General features: G+C 31.7%; 3 protein-coding genes across 4 annotated transcripts; 1 reads left to right on the top strand and 2 right to left on the bottom strand.

Annotated features, from left to right (window-relative positions):
- Window positions 1-2,548: 2,548 nt before the first annotated feature.
- LOC142546293 (putative xyloglucan endotransglucosylase/hydrolase protein 32) lies at window positions 2,549-5,425 on the top strand. Its single transcript, XM_075653934.1, has 4 exons — window positions 2,549-2,932; window positions 3,127-3,227; window positions 3,633-3,850; window positions 4,671-5,425. The coding sequence occupies exons 1-4, from the start codon at window positions 2,728-2,730 to the stop codon at window positions 5,035-5,037; spliced, it is 891 nt and encodes a 296-aa protein (XP_075510049.1). The 5' UTR covers window positions 2,549-2,727; the 3' UTR covers window positions 5,038-5,425.
- Window positions 5,426-9,371: 3,946 nt separating this feature from the next.
- On the bottom strand, window positions 9,372-12,615 carry LOC142546294 (uncharacterized). 2 transcript variants are annotated; one of them, XM_075653936.1, is made up of 13 exons: window positions 12,194-12,615; window positions 11,903-12,040; window positions 11,664-11,745; window positions 11,427-11,503; window positions 11,194-11,309; window positions 11,007-11,115; window positions 10,810-10,926; window positions 10,602-10,693; window positions 10,447-10,513; window positions 10,265-10,346; window positions 10,086-10,177; window positions 9,795-9,856; window positions 9,372-9,703 (listed from the first exon to the last, which is right to left on the bottom strand). In XM_075653936.1, exons 1-12 carry the CDS (start codon window positions 12,455-12,457, stop codon window positions 9,830-9,832), a joined length of 1,263 nt encoding a protein of 420 aa, XP_075510051.1. In that variant the 5' UTR covers window positions 12,458-12,615; the 3' UTR covers window positions 9,372-9,703; window positions 9,795-9,829. The 2 variants fall into 2 exon arrangements, with proteins under 2 accessions (XP_075510051.1, XP_075510050.1); XM_075653935.1 differs by having other exon boundaries at window positions 9,375-9,703; window positions 9,795-9,938; window positions 12,194-12,613.
- A 2,179-nt stretch (window positions 12,616-14,794) lies between these two features.
- LOC142546295 (putative pectate lyase 12) lies at window positions 14,795-17,796 on the bottom strand. The gene is made up of 4 exons (XM_075653937.1): window positions 17,522-17,796; window positions 15,686-16,592; window positions 15,215-15,417; window positions 14,795-15,054 (listed from the first exon to the last, which is right to left on the bottom strand). The coding sequence occupies exons 1-4, from the start codon at window positions 17,656-17,658 to the stop codon at window positions 14,877-14,879; spliced, it is 1,425 nt and encodes a 474-aa protein (XP_075510052.1). The 5' UTR covers window positions 17,659-17,796; the 3' UTR covers window positions 14,795-14,876.
- Between the last annotated feature and the right edge of the window lie 4,317 nt (window positions 17,797-22,113).

A 22,113-nucleotide genomic window follows, 5' to 3' on the forward strand; every position in this document is an offset into this window, starting at 1 on the left:
ATGAACTGGCAAGGTATAATGTCTTGAAAGGTTCCTTGATTTGTTTTCTCTTACAGGAGGACGAGTTTTTATATATTTTGCTTTTGTTTTTAATGGGAGCTAGGGTGATCGAAAACGTGGAACAATAGAAATGTGACGTGTGTTATATGTAATTTGAAGAGTTGCACCGTTATCGTCGAATATATCTTTTGATATTTATATCAATTGTTCGATATTTTTTGTTACTTTTGTAAAATTTATATAAATTTTATTTGGTTTTTTAAATGTTCAGAAATACGGATACAAAAAGTAATGAGTTATAGTTTGGTTCTAGTCCTTATAAAAGTAGGAAATCAAAATCAAAATCTGTAATCAAAACCATAATTTTTCCCCTTTTTCCCCTTCAAGTTTAAGGGGAAAAATATCCACTCACTTTACCTATTTTAGGTTATGGTTCATTGAGTTTTCAAATTTGGATTTTGATAAACTATTTATTTTAAATTCAATTTTATTTCGTTATAACGATGACATGACATCGAAAATTTCTGAATTGTTTGATGTTATGTAGACAATTGGATTAAAATGACAAAAATTAGAAGTTAGTATACCCAATTTAAAACTGAAAACTTATTTGACGAAAATTCAAAATTTAATAAGTTAGTCGACGAAAAAGTTTTCTTCCTTCTTATGATAAAGATTTTGCTTATGGCCAAAATTTAATTTCATTGTCAGAATCAAATAGATATTCAAACGTAATTAATTTTGGAAAACACGATGGCCCTACTCTAGCTTTCCTCCATCTTTGGCGCTTGCTTAATGTGTCATTTTATATTATAATTTTAATTAGTTTTTCAATACTATAGTCAAGAGGAGCAATTGCCTTCACTCAAAATTCATATATATATATATATATATATATATACCAAAATTAAAATAATTAGTTATACATCAAATTTTGACTATTTTTTTTTTCAAACGAACCGAGCTCGAAATTTCAAGCTACCATCGAGTCTCTGATTCAATGGTGCATGTAAGAGTGAATAACTACTTAAAAGGTAACATACCATTTCCCTGCATCGACCATTCAAGCATTGCTAACATATGTAAAAAATCTGGAAATCCACAAAATTTTCAAACAGGCAAGAAATCCAATCATATCCATGGAACTCATTAATAGATACCCTATGTCCCACCTGAATTATTATACCGATCAGGCAAAAATAATAAAAGAATAATATATAAAGGAGGAGGAAGGTTTTTGTAACAGCATTGCTCAGAAGTCATAGACGTCCTTGAATTCTGAGACCCCACAGATTTGGTCCTTCTCCTTTACCACGAAGCAGTGAACAGAACAAGATGGGTAAATATTACATGAAGTGTGGGGTTTTATCTGAAAATCTTAGCTTTCAAGGATCAGACTTATGCCTAGTGGAGCGTTGCTTTCATTCGTATTGCTAACCCGAATTCGATTGATTATTGCCTGAAAAGTTTGTGGTACTCTTTTCTGGTATTCAATATCGTACAGGGAATTTTTCCTCGTAAATCTACGTTTCTCTTAACTTTACGTTTTGTGGATGTTATCGATATTATTGTCAGAGGCACAAAAAAATAACTTCCTTGTCTCCGTGGCTGCAATAGCGAGGGCTTCTGAGAAAATTTGATCCCGAGTGGAAAACTTGATTATTTAAGTAAATAAAATATACTTTTGCAAAAGTTTTGCTCAGATTGCGAAGCCAAATAGGGCAAGTTGTCGAATGAGGTATTTTGCGACCACAACGGTAGATTTGACGAAAATATACTATTTTTTACTAAAAAAATATGAGGCAATGAGCACAAATCATCATTTCACCATGATCATGATGCAAATGTATATCAAACAAATTCCATCGTCCAGGCATCTGAATAAGCATTTTTTTTTTGCTAATTTCTGTTTTGGTTATAAATCAATTTTAGAAATTTAGGATTCAATTGCTATTTCAATTCCTTATTTCTTATATATGATATATCTTCTTATTTGTGGATAATAAGTTTTGAGTAATTCTCTTGTGAGACGGTCTCACGAATCTTTATCTGTGAGATAGGTCAACCCTATCGATATTCACAATAAAAAGTAATAATTTTAGCATAAAAATTAATAATTTTTCGTAGATGATCCAAATAAGATACATGTCTCACAAAATACGACTCGTGAGACCGTCTCACACAAGTTTTTGGTATAAGCTTTTCATTTTTGAAAATATTTTCTACATTTAGTATTTCTTTTACTTTTGTCTTATAAATATGGAAGTAATTTTGGTCAATAAAACAATTTAGTTTATATAAAAACTAAAATTGAGTTCAGTTCGGAAATTACTCTCATAGTCAGATCTGATCTGACGATCATCATTTGTCTCAATATTTTTTTTGTGAGATCAATATGAAACTTTAATTTAGTCTCATTGTAGAGAGTAATGAGATGCTAATAATATGACATTACTCCGATAGTGCATATAAAAGAGGTAAATTTATTTTTCATTATGGAACCCTAATTAAATCCGAAGACAAATTAATGACTGAATGTGAGAGTGTGGAACACTTATCTTTCTATACTTGGACGTACACTTGTACCCGCCATTATTTATAGCTAACTGCGTACTCCTCCATTGCTCACTCCCCCAATCCCATCTCCCACCAATATACTCTCTCCCTTCTGCTTTCAAAATCTTCAAGAAAATCAGCCATATTTTCTTGAATTCTAACCATAATCCCATGGCTACACAGTTCCTCCTGCCGCTCATTTTTTTCTTCACTTTCCCTTTCACCAATGCCGGTAATTGGCCGCCTTCTCCCGGCTTTTCCCCGAGTTCCAGGTTCAGGTCCATGAGTTTCTATAGAGGATACAGGAATTTATGGGGCCCCTCCCATCAAAGTGTGGACAGCAATGGCGTCACTATTTGGCTAGACAAAAACTCAGGTTCATTCGATTTTTTTTTTTAAACGACGATGATTTTTGTTATGGAAAATGCTGTAAAGATTGATCGTCCTAAATGTTAATATAATTTCCTTGAAAATTTAAAAAAAAAAATTTGCCTTCGCTGCACCGGAAACATTCGTTTCTATGCAGAATCTATGTTTTTTTCTAAAATATACGTTCTTTTGGTGGGACAGGAAGTGGGTTCAAGTCATTGAAACCATTCCGATCGGGGTACTTCGGAGCCTCCATTAAGCTCCAGCCTGGTTACACTGCTGGAGTTATTACTGCTTTCTATGTAAGAATTTTCAATTTCTTTAATCATTAATGTAAAGATCTCGATCCGTCGTCGCAGATAATTGATTTTTTCATATATAAAAATTATAGAATATTTTATAACTTCAATTATTTTCACACACACAATTACCGACACAAAAATAGTATGTCTTCTGATTAGTCAAAAATATGAAGTACAATAACTTGACTTATTTTACATTTTTAATTCTTTTATCGACAATATCTAGTGTCATGTTGTTAATTTAGTTAAAAAAATAAAGTACAAGAGAAGTCAAGTTATTATCCTGAGACTTAATTTTAAACAAATTAAAAGACCAAAAACTCAATTATTTAAGCCAATTTACTATATTTCCATCTTAATCATAATCTAACTAAGATAATAATTGTTACATGGTTTATTCTATAGCTTTCCAACAATGAAGCTCATCCAGGGTATCACGATGAGGTGGATATCGAGTTTCTTGGGACAACCTTTGGAAAGCCTTACACATTGCAGACAAATGTGTACGTCAGAGGAAGTGGGGATGGGAAAATTATTGGAAGAGAGATGAAATTTCATTTATGGTTTGATCCCACACAAGATTTTCACCATTATGCCATATTATGGAGTCCTAAAGAGATCATGTAAGTTGCCACTTCAATCTCTTTTTATATTATACTAGTGCTTCTGCAAGCATACGCCGCATGCGTTGTGTGTGTGTGTGTATAATCGATTCTTTTATATATAGATAATTTTGTTTAAAAAAATATAATTTGAAACCGAAAGAAAACTGATGGGAATTGAGAGAAAAAGAAATGTCGGCAGCAGTTGAGAAAACAGAGGAATAAGATGGTGGGGATGTGCAAATTACTGGGACTGTGAGATAGGGTAAATTTGGGCAAAAAATTGTTACGTCACTGTCATGATTTTCACAATTACATCATACTAAAATTATTGTCTCTGATCACTGTATATTAACAAAAAAGATCATCCATAAAAAATATTACTTTTGTATAAAAAAATATTATTTATTATTATAAATATAGATAATATTGACTCGTCTCACACGTAAAGATTCACGAGAATGGCTCATAAAAATTTACAATAATAATATATATTTAGACTTCGATTTCTGGCCAATTATAGTTGTTATATCTATCTCACGATAGTGGCTGAAGGCTCAAGATTCCATCAACATGCAAAGTAACGTCTCAACATGATTTTATCTATCGCACTATTTTTTTACACTTAAAATTATCATTATTTTGTATCGATACTACATCATAAATGCATACTGAAAGTTCACACAATCACGAGATTCTCGCAACAATGTTAATTGAAAAAACCAAATTAATGATAACAATTCATATTCATATATAAAAAAAGACGCATCACTGTGTGAATATTATAATAATTATTACGATATGTTTTAATTAGTTTCTTAGTACTTTGCATTGTTTTCAGATTCTTTGTGGACGATGTTCCAGTTAGAAGGTATCCAAGAAAAAGTGTGGCAACATTCCCCCTCAGACCAATGTGGGTATATGGATCCATATGGGACGCGTCGTCGTGGGCGACCGAGGACGGGAAATACAAAGCCGACTATAACTACCAACCTTTCGTCGGGAAGTTCACTGGTTTCAAGTCAAGTGGTTGCACCGCCTTTGCGCCGTCCTGGTGCCGCCCTGTGTCGGCCTCACCGTTCCCCTCCGGCGGCCTAACCCGCCAGCAGTCTAGCGCTATGCAATGGGTGCAAAGTCGGTATTTGATGTATGACTATTGCAACGACAATAAAAGGGACCATTCCCTGACACCGGAGTGCTGGAATTAAAAAAAAAAATTGTTTTAAATTCAAGGGCAAAACATATTATTATAATTATTATCTTTTAGTCTTAATTTTCTTTAAATTTTATATATATATATATATATATATATATATTATAAAAAAATAATCATTTTTTGGGTTTCTTGAGATGGATCCCATATTGCCAACAAAAAAAGGTGCAAGATAAGTAAGTGGGGTAACATCCAAATACCCAAAAAATAATAAAGATAAGTCATTGGAGTTTTTTTTGTCATGTTTCCACATTGTATATTAGTATACAAGAGTGAGAGGTGATCCATAACGAGAGTGAGATCATTGATACTGAATGTATTTAATTTGAAAGAGTGCACGTTCTTGTCAGTTTCTTAATAAATAAAGCAAAATGTTTTTTTTTTTTTGGGGTTAGATTTAATAGATAGATATGTTACAATTTTTATTTCATTAAATAATATACTTACTTTGATATTTTAAATTTCGAAGGATGTAATAACCACTTTCATGTGATATATCAAAAATTCCATTATTACAATTATTATTCTAAAGATTGTATATAATTCACAAAAATATTCAAATTTACTATGAACGATTTTATAAAAGCTTTTACTCTGTTATATATTGATTAATTTAAGTCCACAAAATATTACAATAAATGACGACTGACTACATGACCTCCTAGTATAAATAATACAGGTAAATTGCATCAACACCATGGTAAAAATTAAAATAAACAAAACTCTTAATGTTGGGGATACAATTATTGCTTCTAGTAAGTAGAATAATCGAAATATGATGTAAAATTTAAAAGATTTGAGTTATACTGTTACCACTAATTATAGATATTGATAATGCGACAAGCGTTAATCCTACAATTGGTATGAGAGTCGATATCAGAAGTTTTATTCACATAGATTACAAAGAATGCAATATTAGAAGAATGCTTATTGAGGTGCAATAATTGTTCATATTAGATTATTCAATTGAGTCATGGTGCTTGGGCTTTTATTTGGTTTAAAGAATTTGAATTGAATAGTTTTCAATAGCTATAGCTTTTCGTGAAGTGAAAATGTCTATTTCTACAATTGGTATCGCTCGCAGGCGCGAGCGGGCGCCCCTGCAGGTCTTCGTGTCCCTTCGAATTTTTTTTGCATTTTTAATTTTCTTGGCATTGTTTGATGATTGTGGTAAGTTACAATGGCCAAGGGACACCACTATGAATGAAAGATCATGTCCTTTCACATGAAAAACATTAAATGATTGATTTATTGAAAATAAAAAATATATACACAAACATAACATCATTTGCATATTGTTCTTCTTCCTTCTTCAACAAGAGAGAGTTCCTTCATTTCTTTGTAATAGAACTTGAATATTTGAGTGCTCATTATTCAATAGTTGTAGTTGTATCTTGGGAAAATATTGCCACAAACCTCTAGCACATTGTGAGGGGCAAATTCTTCTTAAGGAGAAAGTGTTCAACACTTACCTCTACAAAGTCATTCTTTCGTTTTCTTCTTGTTTCTCCTTTGAATACCCCAAACAATATATATATATATATAATATCAATTTCATATATATTTGTAGGTCCCTTGCTGCAATTATTATTATTTTTTTTTACAGGCCCTTGTTGGAATTATTGAAAGGACAGAGTTCGGAAATAAACGAAAAGCAAAATGAATTAAAAAATATATATACATATAGGCCTACAAGATGCTACATGAAAAGACAGAAATTATGATTAAAAATAAAAAAAAACAAATGAAAGAAATAAACAGATACGAAATCATTGGTTCATACAGTGTGAAGAGAAATATAATTTCTAAATTTAATTTATTTTTATAATAATATTTTTTCTTATTTATTTGATTGCGTATAATATTGAATGTGATTTTATCTTTCTAGCTAATGAGATAATTATGTAAATATTATCATGATATGATATCAATGTTCAAAATGAGTTTGTTCCTAATTAAACTCATACTTTTTTTGTGTAATAGGTTTCCTTATGAAGATAAACTCTAGGAGAGATAAAATCTATAAATAAGAGAAACAAGGACATTATTTGTGGCGCTCTTGGATTGATCATTCACACACTTTGCACTACACAAACCTTTCACAGAAAATTATTCCACAATGTCGTTGCAGATCGAAGAAGTTCTGATACCGCGTGTTGCCTTGATTATTGGAGACATCTACAGACAACATCCATAACGAAGTTGGCTGAAGATCGTTTGTGTTGATCCAATTTTTGACATCACGTTTTTTCTTTCTTGAATAAGTTTTATTATGGTTATTTGTTTTTAGAAAGGATTTAATTTCTCAACGTATTTAGAAAATTGATTTTAGTAATAATCACTATTGATATTGTTTTCGTGTAAACCCATTGGTTTTTATAGTAATTAATTTTTGCCTTGATGCACCGATACTTGTGCAAATTTAATATTGACTATCGTATTTATTTAAAGTTAATTTGTGTTACAAACTTTAATATTTCGCTGCATGTTGTCTGAAATATTGTAACATTCAGCACAACACTTAATTATGATAAAACACAAATTTACAATCTTATACTACTATTTTTATATACACTCACATATATATATCAAGCAATTAACCCTTACACGATGGTAATCTCTTAGTTGTTGAGAAGATTATCCAAAAAAGGTATTATAGTAAACTATCTAGATCTAGCATATTAGGATTTCAGAATTACGATGATTTCCCAGTGAGAAAAATATAATATTTTTATTATTTTTAATTTTTTTTACTAAGAAATAATAAAATGTATAGATAGAATCATAACATTTTAAAATTTTCTACATGAGGTAAAAACTTAAATAATATTTTCAGTGGGAAAAATATAATATGTTTAACTTAGAATAACCAACAAATATTTTAATTGCGTCTAGATAATCACAGTATACTCTAACAACATAAAAATAAAAAAACAAAAAAAAAAAAACAGAAATAAAACAACAGATATGCTGATGAATAAGTCCAATTTTTTCTTTCTTGCATTACAACATGCCCTATTCGTTTTTAGCTACTTATTTCATATAAAACGAGTCGATCTAATTCGAACATGTCGACAATATTTGGTAACGATTTGATTAATTAGCTAGCGAATTTAATATGTAACAATGACCACTCAAGAAAAGAAGCAAGGAATGTCTTGTCCATTACATTTTAATAATTGCATATATTTGAATCCCCCCACCTCACACTAAAGAACGAGGACAAGTCACATTGATTAGTCGTGAAGTCAAGCCCGTCTCCATTCTCACGTTGTCGCATTATTTTCTTCATTGGTTTGTATTTTTATATACGCAATTTGAGTATTATTTACGAATAAAAATGAGCTATCTGTAAAATCCCGTCGGTTGCGCTGACATGGAGGCGGGAGGACCTAAAATCAGCAGCATCACGCAATTATAAAAATTACAATAATTTATTCATATAGCTATCAAAATATAAAAATAAATTAAAATGCGAAATTTTTTCCAATCAAACATCTTACACAATTTTTTTTTAATTTTTTTTATTAATCTTGTTCAGACACTGTACTAATTATTTCATTTTCTATTTAGCATACTAGGATACGAGGCTTTAATTTACTTTCAACAATTTAAGTTTAGTGTATGTTTATCAATTAATCTTGCACAAAAGATTAATTTAGTTGAATTGTAAACAAAATTATCATATCATGGAAATTTTTTGAATATAAGTTTTTCGAAAATATCTTGGGTTGAATGAATGAATATCAACTGCAAAAAATCGCTGTAAAAGCAAAAATAAATTGAAACAAAGGGTTCGGAGAGAAAATAATTACAGTTGATGAGAGAATTATAACACTCTTAATAAGAAATTCCTTCGATGTCTTTTCAAAGTATTACTTTTATTGTTTAATCTACTTCATCGATGATCTCTAAATTTTGGAAGAGAATAATTTTATTTTTTTTTCCGTTGCAAAATATATCAAAATCAAGTGAGAAAATGGGAAGAATTAAAAATCGTGTAACTAAAATCTTGGAAATGGATTGGGAAAAGTCAATGGCTAGTATAATAATGAAAGGTCATTTTAGACAAATAAAAAAGAGCAGTAATTAAGTGGGACAAATTTTAAGTCAAGAGAGTAAATGACAGAAGTGAAGCCAGAAATAATATATAACAATATTCTCGGTCAAATATCAGTCTTAGTCCGCTATCTATATATATGTTTTCGACAAATTTGATCATTTTTCTGACGTGATGATGATGTGACATCAATACGACGATCATGTGATACTGACATGTGTAATGACACATCAATACTGCAATGAAAAATTACTAAAATTGCAAAAATTTGGAATATACATGATCAAGATTTAAATTCGATAACATAGAAAAACAAAATCACAACGAAATAACTACACCCAAGTCAGGTAGTTTCTTGCTGATTGTTTGGGATCCACGAGCTTAATTTTTGGACATTGGTAGGGATTTTCAATATACTTAAGTATTTAAGATGTCTAAAAACAATTAATATGCCTTACAATTTCCAGTATATGCCCAATTTATGCAGTATCCAAGAAACCACAGCCCAGAAGGTAATCTCAGCAAATATTACATACAAAAGAGTCCCCAGCCTCTCACTTTTCCACACATCAATGAAAACATGCTTCTGAATCCAATTCACCTGACAAAAACCAACATAAAATTTGCAATTTAAGCTTGCAACAACATAAAATTTTAAAATTTGTTGCAATATATTACAGAGACAAACTTACCAAATTGTTATCTGGATTCTTGAAATACCATCCATTTATAAATGCTGCGAAAATTCCTTGAGCTGCCATCACGAAAACCAGCATTGCATTCATACCGATCCACTCCAAGAACAAGAACGGCATTCTAAATCCCCTTATGTCAATCTGTTAAAATTTTCAACAAGGGTTTGGATTCATTCCATTCGAAATGATTTTGAATGGCAATCTGACTTTATTTTATGACTCTCATATCATCAAAAAGACGAAAGAAGTAAAGGACTAATTATATTTTTATCCTAAAAAAATATTTACCAGTATGTAGAAGGCAGAGAATACGATTCCAGCTGCACCCGCGGTAAAACAAACATAGCTAAAACTATAGAGCTGCTTGTTGATAGGAATAGCTGCAAGAAAATTAATGAAATTTTTTCTTGAATTATTGAAATTTGATCGTCCAATCGGTGGAAAATTTCAGAATATCCTTTTTTTACCATCTGTAAAATGAAAAATACAGGCTAATGCTAGTAAAACAACCCCCATTGAAATCCATTGCTTCAGTCTCTCAGCATGCCCCTGCATAGTGAATCCATCATCTGTTTTTACATACTAAGCCATTGATCTTCATATAATTTTCCATTTCGAAATATATAGTAGTATTACCAAAGAAATTTACCTTGAAATGAATCAAGACATGCCCATAGTGAATGCCAATAGTACCTGACATGATTGCTGAAATTGAGCTGCAAAAAAACGAAAAACACATAAAATTTTCTCGAAATCGTGTAACTAAGAAGATGAACCAGCATTAGAATCATGAAGGATCGCAACCTTAAAAGGCCTTCAGGCTCGAATGGAGCACGACACCATGTGGGAGCATCTTCACGAAGCGAACCAGAACTAGGAGAACTAAGTGTACAAGCCTGCATATTTTCTCATTATATATCCATGAAAACGGAACTCATGAAATACAACATAATCATCGAAATTCTTGGGGAATAATGAACTAAGAATTTGTTTTCTATTTTTAAGAACCAACCCTTAAACGTGCCCAAACCGGTTGAGTGTACAGATGATTAACACCCCAAACTTGTCGATCAACATACCCAACTGCATTGCACGCCGGTCCCAAATGTCCTCTCATCCCACATTTTACCTGAAAAAATGTCGAAAATTTTGTAGTTCATGTTTACTGAGATATAAACATGTAGTACAGAAAATGTTGGTGGTTTTTACAGTGTATCTCTCGATTTTGTCACCGTTTTGCTCCGAGAAACTCCAGTCTGGAACATATAGACTGAATAATGTCACCATGTAGATAATAAATGCAGTGAACCCTCCAATCCTAAAACCGAAACAAATGTCAATCTGTTGCTTCATTGTAGTACAGAAAATGATATGATACATTCAAGACTTAGCTTACCATTGCCATTTGTATGTGGTGAAAATCGAGAAATGGTCGAGGTTTTGGCTCGTTGGTCTGACCTTGGTGGTGAAGGTCTCTATTAAAGCCACAATGAAGTAGACCAAAGCTATTCTCTGTTCCCATTTGTACATACAACACATAAGATTGGAGTTTTTGGATTTCTTTTCGATTTCCATAGCCATTTTGTATCATTAATACACGAATTTATGAAAACGATGGAACGCTCGAACCTGAAGAATGCCACACCATCGAATCTGCTTCATGTCGACACCATAAACCAGATCATTTGGTGCATGAGAGTATCCTCCTGCAGGTCATAAAATGACAAATATTGTTGAACATGCGCTTTTTTCGATTTCTGGAATTCAAACTCGAACTCTATTCAACCCCATATCAAACGTTTGTTACCGAACGTGAGATATATGTTTTGTGCTCAAAGAATAATAAGTATAAAACTTAATCAAGACCTTGTAGCAGAATTCCCCAGAACAGAAGCTTTAAAGTCCTCAAAGTTATCTTTCTTACTGCATAACTAATCTCTGGAATTCTCTGCAAAAATTAAGGTTAGATCCAATTTGAGAGCAGGACTGTCTGAATAAGGGGATATGCACGATAGTAGCCCTCAGCCCTCGAATGAAAAAAAATCTAAATTCTGGAATCCGGCCTTGCAATAAAGATTGTAAAATATACATTATATATATTGTACCTTAAGGGCAAGAGCTACGGCAACACCAACGATGAAGAGGAAAAAGGGCATTACAAAATCAGCTAATGTGCATCCATTCCAAGGCGAATGGTCAATGCGCGAATACGCCGCTCCAGCATCATCTACCAGTACCATCAGCTGTAAAAACACCATAAATTCCTAATTCAAGTTCCAAAAACTGATATAAAAATTAGCGGGGAACGGCTTAATATATTCGAATGGTCGGAACCGAAAAGTACGGGATTTTCGTTGGCGGGGCAAGATAATGTAGCACTAGCAAGCTATTCATACCACAATAGTGAGACCTCTAAATGCATCTAAGGTTGCAACCCTTTTCGTCTTTTGTTTTAACAGAAGCTGCTCTTCCTTCTGTTCCTCAGTTTTCAGGTCCGAGGTCTCCACGCTTCTCGGCTCAATCTCGTTGCTGATATCATGAACACCACTAGTTCTTGCATCATTCTTTTCCCCGTATACATGCTTATGATCATCCTTCTTTTCATTTTCGAAATCCGTTCTGGCTCCGAATCCTTCTTCCAACTTCCTCGGATCCTCCATGGGCAAGTACTTTCTGTATTATGGCAGACAAATTCTTGCAAAGGATTGTATTTATATTAAAAAAGGAAAGACAAGATTAAGTTAGATGCCGGCCGTTGTTGGGACTTGGGAGCTCACACGGACGGTAAGTTTGGTCTTCCCTCCCGAATAATAATAACAATACTTTCTGAGTACATAAAAATATTAAACTGATTAATTTAAAATTTGTTATAAACTATTATTTGTTTTAGAAGCTTTAAGTTGTAAAATCTTAATTGAAAATAGGTTGTTAAGATTTTTTTTATAATATGATAACGGAGTTCAATTTAAAGATGTTGATTGCAAGTTTTTTTTTATTATTATTAAAGTTATAAAAAGGACATGATACTATGGAAATAACTCAAAAAACTATGAATTTCGGTAGGGTTATGTCCGAGATATAAAATTTGTTGGGATATATGGTTTTAATGTATCAAAATAATATATTATCTTATTATGGTGGCCCATTTGGTTGGGCAACTTATCATGATATCTTATGAAATCTTTTTTAAAAAAAATTATCAAACATTTTGTTAGGACTAAATAATTTCTCTGCTAAGAGAGAACGCATCATATTGTTTAGGTATAATTTAAAATATTAGATTTGTAAAATTACTATCGTATATAGTTTTTGGTAAAATAACATGTGTTTATTCTTATAATTGGTATCAGAGTTAAGACACATATTCGATTATCATTGAATGCAACTTGCAAAATTATTGAGAGAGATTTTTGAAGCGTCATAATTGTCGCTGTTAATATAGAGATCAAATCATGACGTTTGAGCTGCTGTACGTTAAAAATATTGGAGATGCACTCTTATCACTATATAATTTTTGATAAAACAACAAACATTTGGTTCCACAAAATTTATAAACTTTCAATAGCTTATAAGCTCAACCAACGATCGACCTTTAAACTTTTGCATATGTTTAAGGCGTTGGAGAGTCAGAAAAAATACTTCCAGTCGGACAAATCAAAGGTAAATTCTTTAGAGAAGACAAATAGCAAGTCCAATTGCTGGTGAGCTAGCTAGCTGTGATCGTTAACTGTCATCAACTGGAATTTTAATTAAAAGATTAAGACAAGACGACAATATTTATTTCATTACATTGACCTTTAAAGTAATTTTATGCATGTAGACACTCGAGAACTGGCCCTGCACACATATTACCTCGATCAGTGGGGACTTTCTCTGGATAAGGTCCATCCAATGCTCAAGTAAGATAGAGGAAGCCCAAAAAATAATACTAGGCCGAAGAGTCAATGATGTGCATGTCGACGTGGGGTTATTACGATATTAGTAATATTTTTTTAGGAAATTAATTTTTTGATCCATTAATTTTTCATATTTAGGGTCTTGAAAACTTTGAATATTTTGGCCTTTTCAGTTTTTTTTTTTTTTTTTGATGATATCGCAAAAATTAGTGACGTGGTTGACTTGTCCAATGTTTTTGTCCTTGTAAATGATTGATTCTGCGTGGAGGAGGAATCTCTTTGTGCCTGAATCAATAGTTTATTCGACTGCAGGGATCGATTAACCAAGTAAGATGACATTACTATTGGACACCATTATATTATATATATAAAAGGATAATTAAAACTTTCATTCGTCATATTTATCTATACGATTTTAGTTTGACATACTATCAAACCCAGATCTTAATCTGATATTTTATTTTTTATTGCAATTTTAATCCTTTGTTATTCAATTTTTATTTCCGTCAGTCTTTCAACGTCAGGATCAAGTCAATATTGTTGTAGAAAAACGACTAAAATTGTAGAAATAAATTTTTATACATATTGATCGCAAAAAATTCAAACATATAGAACCAAAATTACAATTTCCTTATATAAAATTATTGGGATTCTTTAATACAACAATTGTGGTAAAATATAAGAAGATTTATTTATAACATGGTCCATTTCTTGTGTTTTAAATTTGTTTATTTATCTCACAGAAGATTTAAAGAAAGAATCATATTATTTTTATATGATTGTTACTATTTATTATTAAAAATGGATGTGCAAAAACCTTTTTGGCGTTTTGGGACCCTAAAGTCAAATAATATACGTGAATATTTGTCAATTTTCGAAGGCGAACATGCCAACTAACAAAAACACATTCCGATTAGCATTTTTATATCTTTCGGTAAAATTTATTTTTTTATATAACATTCATTATGATTTAATTTCCTATTTTTGATATCAGAATTTATTTTTTTAATTATAGATTTTTCATTTTTTGAAATATTTTTGATATTCTACGTGAATCCTAGCGTCAACCATTTTGAAACTCAATGTTTAAAAGCACCAAAGAAAACATTTACAAAATGTAAACTGCCTGGTACAATACAATGCATAAGGGAAACCACACTGTCCTTCTCATATCTATATGTATTTAATTGCCACAAAAACAAAGTATTATTAAAAAAATTATTAGAATCGAGTCGTAAGATTTCAGCTTGTTGCTCCTTGAATAATCACCATAGTCCTCGAAAACGCCTGCTTGTGTATCCGAATCGGCTCCAGAAGCAGAACCGTCGGATTCAGATGCCCACTTGCCCAGATTATTTCCCCTACTCAGCAGAATCAAGATGAATAAAACTGGATGTGGATCTTTGCATTGTTGTATTAGTATGTATATCTATTTGATTCGATTAGTTGAACGTGAAATTCGAACATTTTCCCGATCAGATATGGTGACAAATTAAAGCGGAAAGAAGAAAGGAAAAAAACCTGCTGCTAAGTACACCAGCATTGAGTGTGAGCAAGTCAATATCTGTAGCAGATCTAGGCTCAATGCTATAAGCTTTCTCGTATTTCACCTCCACACCCTGTCCAGATGCCACAAAGAATGCTCCATTCACCATTATGTCCCCCTCACTCCTCCAATTCCAGTCCCTCCATTCGTCCTCCGGTGTATCCACCCGTTTCGTCACCTAAAAAAACGAATAATTCAACAATGCCTAGATCATGTACTGCCACGCACTGTAATGGACTCTGCTAGATACTATTTTTGTATAATATCACCCTAAAAAATGGATCTTGTATTATATGTACATGCTGTAGGCCTGCGATCGAATCCATGCAAATGAGGTTAACATAATAATGAGCTCTGCTAGTAACTATTTCGCGTTCATGCTTCCCTTAGTATGCTATGTCTTTGAACTAGCTACTTGTATATCAGTACAAATATAATGAGAGTACCTCCTTCACATTGCTATCAGACGAGGCGATATAGCGATTTCCTTGGCTATTGATGGTAGGATTCCCACTCCCTCCAATGGCATACATTTCCCACCTAGTGAAGTCATTGTTCACCACATGTATGTACCCTCTTCTACATCTTGGCATTCTCTGTACAAGTTTCTCTCCAAAATGGTTAAAAGCAATGGTCACCTGCATTCCTGAATCAGGTAAGTAGTCGTCGCTATGGCCGAGTAGCATCACCTCGTTATGATGAGAAAAAATGTTGTTAGATATAGTAATCCCCGTCGACCCCATCACAGCATCTATCAACCCATCCTTACAATTCGACAAGGTACAATGATCAATCCAAATGTCCCTAGATCCAAATATCGAGATTCCATCACCGTCGGATTGGCTACGCCACCCATAATGGGTGGGGCTCGACCTTATATTCGTCTCTCCTGCTTGGTAGCAGTCATGAATATGAATGTTGTGGATTATCACATTGCTTATATATTGTAAAGTTATACATCCCCCACCGGTTATTTGCACCTTCGCCCCTCGGCCATCTACAGTTTTATATGAGTTGAAGATCAATTCCTCGGACAGATGGATGAGCATGTTAGCTGAAAATACGATCCATAAAGGCTCAGTTTGGATCACAGCGTGTCGAATTGTGCCTGGTTTTGGATTTACAGGGTCGTTGTCTGATGAATCCGTGACAACGTAGTAACGTCCACCCTTGCCACCGAGGGCATATTGGCCGAATCCAATGGCACAATCAGCTAATTTCTGGCGGTTCTGTTGCCAGTTGATGTTGCACCGCCAGCAGTCGTCTGTGGGATTTCCGGTCAGACAAGTGGATGATTTTTCATTGGTGGAATAGGATAGCATTTGCCTTCTTGAAAGTGAGATATTCACTTTTCTGAATGAGAAAAAACAGCCAAATGCATGATTTCTTGAAGAAGAAACCAATTCACATAACATGAGTAAAGGTTTACTTATGAAAGAAAGGAGTCGCAATCAAGTGGATGCATGCTTTACTTGTTATTAGCAGTGCATGTCTGTATGAAAGGAGATACACATAGGATTCCATGGAGAAGGAAAAGTTGCTGGAGGACCCCATTTGGTAGATTAAATCAACACCATGCCATTCAAATTGTGTACTAAATAATTTTTTAATAACCAAAAGTTGGATCTCATTGTTTCATATTATATATAATAGATACTAGTGAAAAAATATTGAATTTATGCCGATAAAATGCATTTGATATTGGACTGTTCTCTTGTTAAAGTGTACTGATATATTTCTATCGCAAACCAAAGCAGGATGTTGGGATACACGCTAATCAAGTAGTACTTAGATCACATGTATTGAATCATGGAAATTTAAAAATAATACAACTCCTTAATTAGGCAGATAATGTTGCAGAAATTTCTTCCGGGTCAGTACTTTTACGATATCTTGAACAAAAGCACACATACGTGAACAGTCACTGAATTCCACGACTCAAAAACCCTCTCTGATTAACATAAGGAATTAAAGAGAGAAAACAATGAACAATTGCGAGATTTATATATACTTTGGTATGTACATCGAATGGTTATATACATGTCTTCTGTATACAAAGATTTGACCACCTCTAAGAGCAGTTGGTAAGATAAGTGTCATAGTTATTCCATTCAAAAAAGTAACAAATTCGAATTTATTAAAAGATGAAAGCACGCGTGGGCGACTACGGCCAACACTGACAAACATAAGTAACACAGCAGCTGCACAGATTAATGAAACAATCCAAATGCAAACCGAGAGATTTTAAGAGCAGAATTAGATGTCATAGCTAGGTTTCTTGCCTGTGGACATGACGAGCAATGGCTTCGGGGTCGGGGTGCTGACCGGGGAGCGTGAAGTTGCGAAATGCTGAAACCTGGTGAGAAAATAAGCCCACAACCAACATCATGAACACAATGCAGCCATTGCTGGTCAACATGTGGTTGGTTTGGTTGTTGAATTTGTGAGTTCAAAGTGTGAATAATGAGTGTTTTTTTTAGAAATTTGAATACTCTCAGTTTTTGAAGGGCTCAATGCTAAGTGGACTGGAGAGGAATTTAAGGGTAGTGTAGTTTTGTTTTAGTGGTGGCATAAATCATATTAATTTATCAAAAATAATTAATAAAAGCAGCGCAAATATAGATTATATCGGAAGTTTCGTTTTTATTTTTGGGTTTTTATTGTCTTTTATCATAAAAAAAATTTCATTTGTTTAAATAAAATCTATAAATATTCTTCCTACGTAATAAATATTACAGAAAAATATTAATATAAATAAATATATTCTTACCATAATAATAAATATACCAATTTACTCGTTAAAGTGTAAACCAAAATAAATCTCGAGTGGCACATAAATTATCCAAAATGAGGGCCCACGATTTTTAAAATTTTTTTATGCAATGGTGAACTTAATTAATTAAACATCTCACACAATAATTAGTATATGAACCCAAAACATCTATAGTTTCGGGGGGTCAACTCTATTGATATTCACAATAAAAAGTATTATTCTTAGCATAAAAAGTAATATTTTTTCATGGATGACCCAAATAAGAGATCCTTCTTACAAAATACTACTCGTGAGATCGTCTCACACAAGTTTTTGCCTTTTTTGTAACCCGTATATAAAAATAGATATGAACCATTTGATAATATCATAGATTAATACCTTAATAATAATAGCATCTCATCTACAAAAATATCTCTATCAACATACAACACCAACATAACTAGCCATTAAATAAACAGATATTTTACTGAAAACTAAGAACTTTACGAAAAGTTCCATTGAACCAAGAAATACACGGACGTAAAAAAGGTATGCATGTTTTACAAAATTATTTCACATAGAACTTTTACCAATATTTTCTAAAACATTATATTAAAAATTAAAATCCCATAATGATTAATATAATATATATGTATATATATACATATAGTACAAGCAACAAAAATTAAATAAACTTTATTAAATTTTTTTTTAAAAAAAAACTATTCAATTGAATAAATAAAAAATAATATTTAAATATGTATTTCATTTATATAAATATTATCGTAAAATATATTTTATAAATGCATATTATTTAGTAATACAGATAGATGTACAATTATCCGGAGCAAAAGATAGCGTCAATTTCCAGCTTCGAGTGATGTTGTTGGATACAATGGCAACAAAACTTTCGGTTTCTCAAATCTTTTTCTTCTTTTAACTCCGTAATTTGCTCAATTGAGTATGCTACTAGCAGTCGTCAAGTAATAAAAAGCGACTATACATCAATCAGACAACTAAGAGTTTGATCGAGAATGTTCTCAGATGATTTATTGTGGTCTTCTTTTTCCTAGATCAAAATAATAATAAGAAGAAAAAAAACTAATAACTGGATCGAAAAAAAAAAACTAATAACTGGGAAAAAAGTTAATTTTTATATTCTTGGACCACTTTTGGAGTTTTGGTCTCGAAACATACCTTTGACATTTTATTTTGATTTTTGAACTCCTGGGGTCCAATATTGACTCGTAGAATCCAACTGCATACTTTGTTAACTTAATTTATTATCGAGCAACGTTATTCCACTCCAAGTCACATTTCATCTTCATAAATTCCTCAATAGTCTGAGTTCTTAAAATAAGTATTATTGTTAAATTTGTCAATACCTTTAAATACAGAAAAATACTCAAAACAACTTCTAAAATACATTATTCATTAAAACAATGGCTTGTTCCATTTCCAATTTCTGGAAAAAAAGTAATGTTTCATTCTTATTTTTTCATATTTTATTCCATATTTTCTTATTTTTTATTTTAACTTTAAAAAATAAAACTTTTCCATGATAGTTCACTAAATGGAATAAGGTAAACTTTGGTAAAGAATAAAAATAGAATGAAATTACAGTTCTATTTCATTTCAATAACTGATAACATAAAAAATGAAAAAAAGAATGAAGCGAAACTATTTTAAATAATCAAATAATTTTTTAACTAAAAATTCAAAATAATAAGTACTACTCGAAAATTTGAAATAATAGGGGATGAAAACTGATCAAAATTTAAAATTTGAAATTTAAAGCAGCATGTGTACAAGTGATTATCTAAAGACGATCCCAGCCATTTTTGTGGACATTCTAGTTTCCTACCAAATAGGCCACTCAATCGGCTATATTCATGAAAATTTTATTTGTGGGTTAATTTTGAAGAATGAATTTTATACAGTAATGAGTTTTATACATTAAAAATATTAGTTTTTTATTTCTTAACATGAAATTTTGCTTTTGATTCTGCTCAATTTACAATATTATAGGTATGTTATTTAAAAAAAAAAAACTAGTATTATCAAATAAACATTGTAACTTAAAATATTATATTATCTAAATATATAATTTTTGCAAACAGTTCCTATTTACGTGCTTTGCCTGCAATTACTTCTGTGTTTGTTCGGTTTTAACTGTCTTTGAAGGGACTTGTGTTTCTTGCGATTCTTAAACATAAGGTTTTAAAATTTTATTGATTTTTTTTTTAAAGTAATTTATTTTATTTTATTTTTTATGAAACAAAAATGTAATGAACTTTACATAGTAAGTTTCTGCTCTTTTCTATTTTTTAGATTATTCTATACTATACTTGAATTATTTAAAAATTTATTGATTTTTTTAAAAGTAATTTATTTTATTTTTTTCCGATACAAAAATGTAATGAACTAATTTACATAGTAATATGATTGACTCACATAATCTAATTGTATTGAAATAAAAGGAGAAACAATCTCGATATAGCATATATTAACCCTTATTATTTCTAGAGGCAACAAATGCTATTTGGCTTTTTTCCCACTTGGCCATTTCAATAATCTAAATCAGCAAATGTTTCCGTTTTTAGCAGTATGTATATAAAGTAGATATCAATTGCTTGAAAAAAGAAAAAAAGAAAAAGACAAGAAAGTAGGTATCCACGATAAAACAGGATTAAAAGACAAGAAAGTAGGTATCCAAGATAAAACAGGATTAATAAAAGACAACGGAAGCTTATACGAGCTGCCTTTAATTATTTATGGCCAGTATTTTTACAGATTTAAATTCTGTTATTTGCGATGCCATGCATTACACCCAATTTGCGAATTCCAGTATTATGATATATGGTATTTTCCCTAATTAAGGTCCAATCGAGTCTGATATTATTTGAATCTTTTATACTTGTATTGAATTTGAATTATACTGAGATGGATATTTTGTCCAAACACTATGCTCATCAATGAGTTGTCGCTTATCTAAGATGTGATGAAACGTATACAAATTGTACATCCAATATATATGTATATTCAAAATAAATGTATTTAGGTTTCACTAAAATTCGATGATTTTAAATACGAATATGGTTTGTGTAATGTTAAATGGGTGAAAATGTAGGACCGAGTGCTTACCACTTTACCAAAAGCTACATCTAGTGGTAATGGTGAAACTAAAAATCTTTTAAACCGCACAGCAGCTCAAGCACCACGGTTCGATCGCTCTACCAAGCAGGGACAATTATTGCACCCAACAATCTCACTCACAATAATTGCACTCCTTGCAATCAATGAGAATCGAACTCGTGACATTGGCTCTGATACCAATTGTAGGACCGAGTGCTTACCGCTTTACCAAAAGTTATAGTTAATGGTAATGGTGCAACTCAAATCTTTTAAACCGCACATCAGCTCAAGCACTACGGTTCGATCGCTCTATCAAGCAGAGAATTATTACATCCAACAAAAAAGCTACTTTCCTCCTCCATTGAAAATTCTCTTTTCTACGAGATTCATGGTTTAAATATATTTTAATATATATAATTAATATTTTTTGAAATTTATATGAATTATTGGATCGCGTAGAATTGTTGTCTTTAACATTTGGTTGTAACTTGTAAGTGTGTTATAAATATACAAGTTTGAAATTAAAAATATTATAAATATAATTGTGTGGATGTTATTACAACCCGTTAATTTTCGGGTATAAGTCGAGGGCCAGGGGCTGCCTTGAGCTTTAGCCCAGGCCAACCCGGCCCCTTTCTTCTAACTTAATATGATATATTATTTAATAAAAATTATTAATTGTTGAGGTTTTAATAATTAAATTTTTTCATATGATTTCAACAAAACAAAAAAATTCTTATGAATACACAACGTACAAAACATAGATTAATTAAAAAAAAAGGTTTAAAATGCATGTGTTCGTTCTACAATAATATAGATGATGGTGAAACGAGTTCAATATATGTGCGTATCATTATGTATCTTATTTTTTCCCAATATTATATTAATAAAATTTTTATGGTCTTTAGGACATTAAAATTAAAAATCCTGGTTACGACCCTGATCGAGAGACAAATATGAGTTTAGGTTTAGATGGGTTGGAGTAAG

The sequence above is a fragment of the Primulina tabacum genome, chromosome 5, assembly GCF_025594145.1.
Source record: "Primulina tabacum isolate GXHZ01 chromosome 5, ASM2559414v2, whole genome shotgun sequence".
Classification (NCBI taxonomy): domain Eukaryota; kingdom Viridiplantae; phylum Streptophyta; class Magnoliopsida; order Lamiales; family Gesneriaceae; genus Primulina; species Primulina tabacum.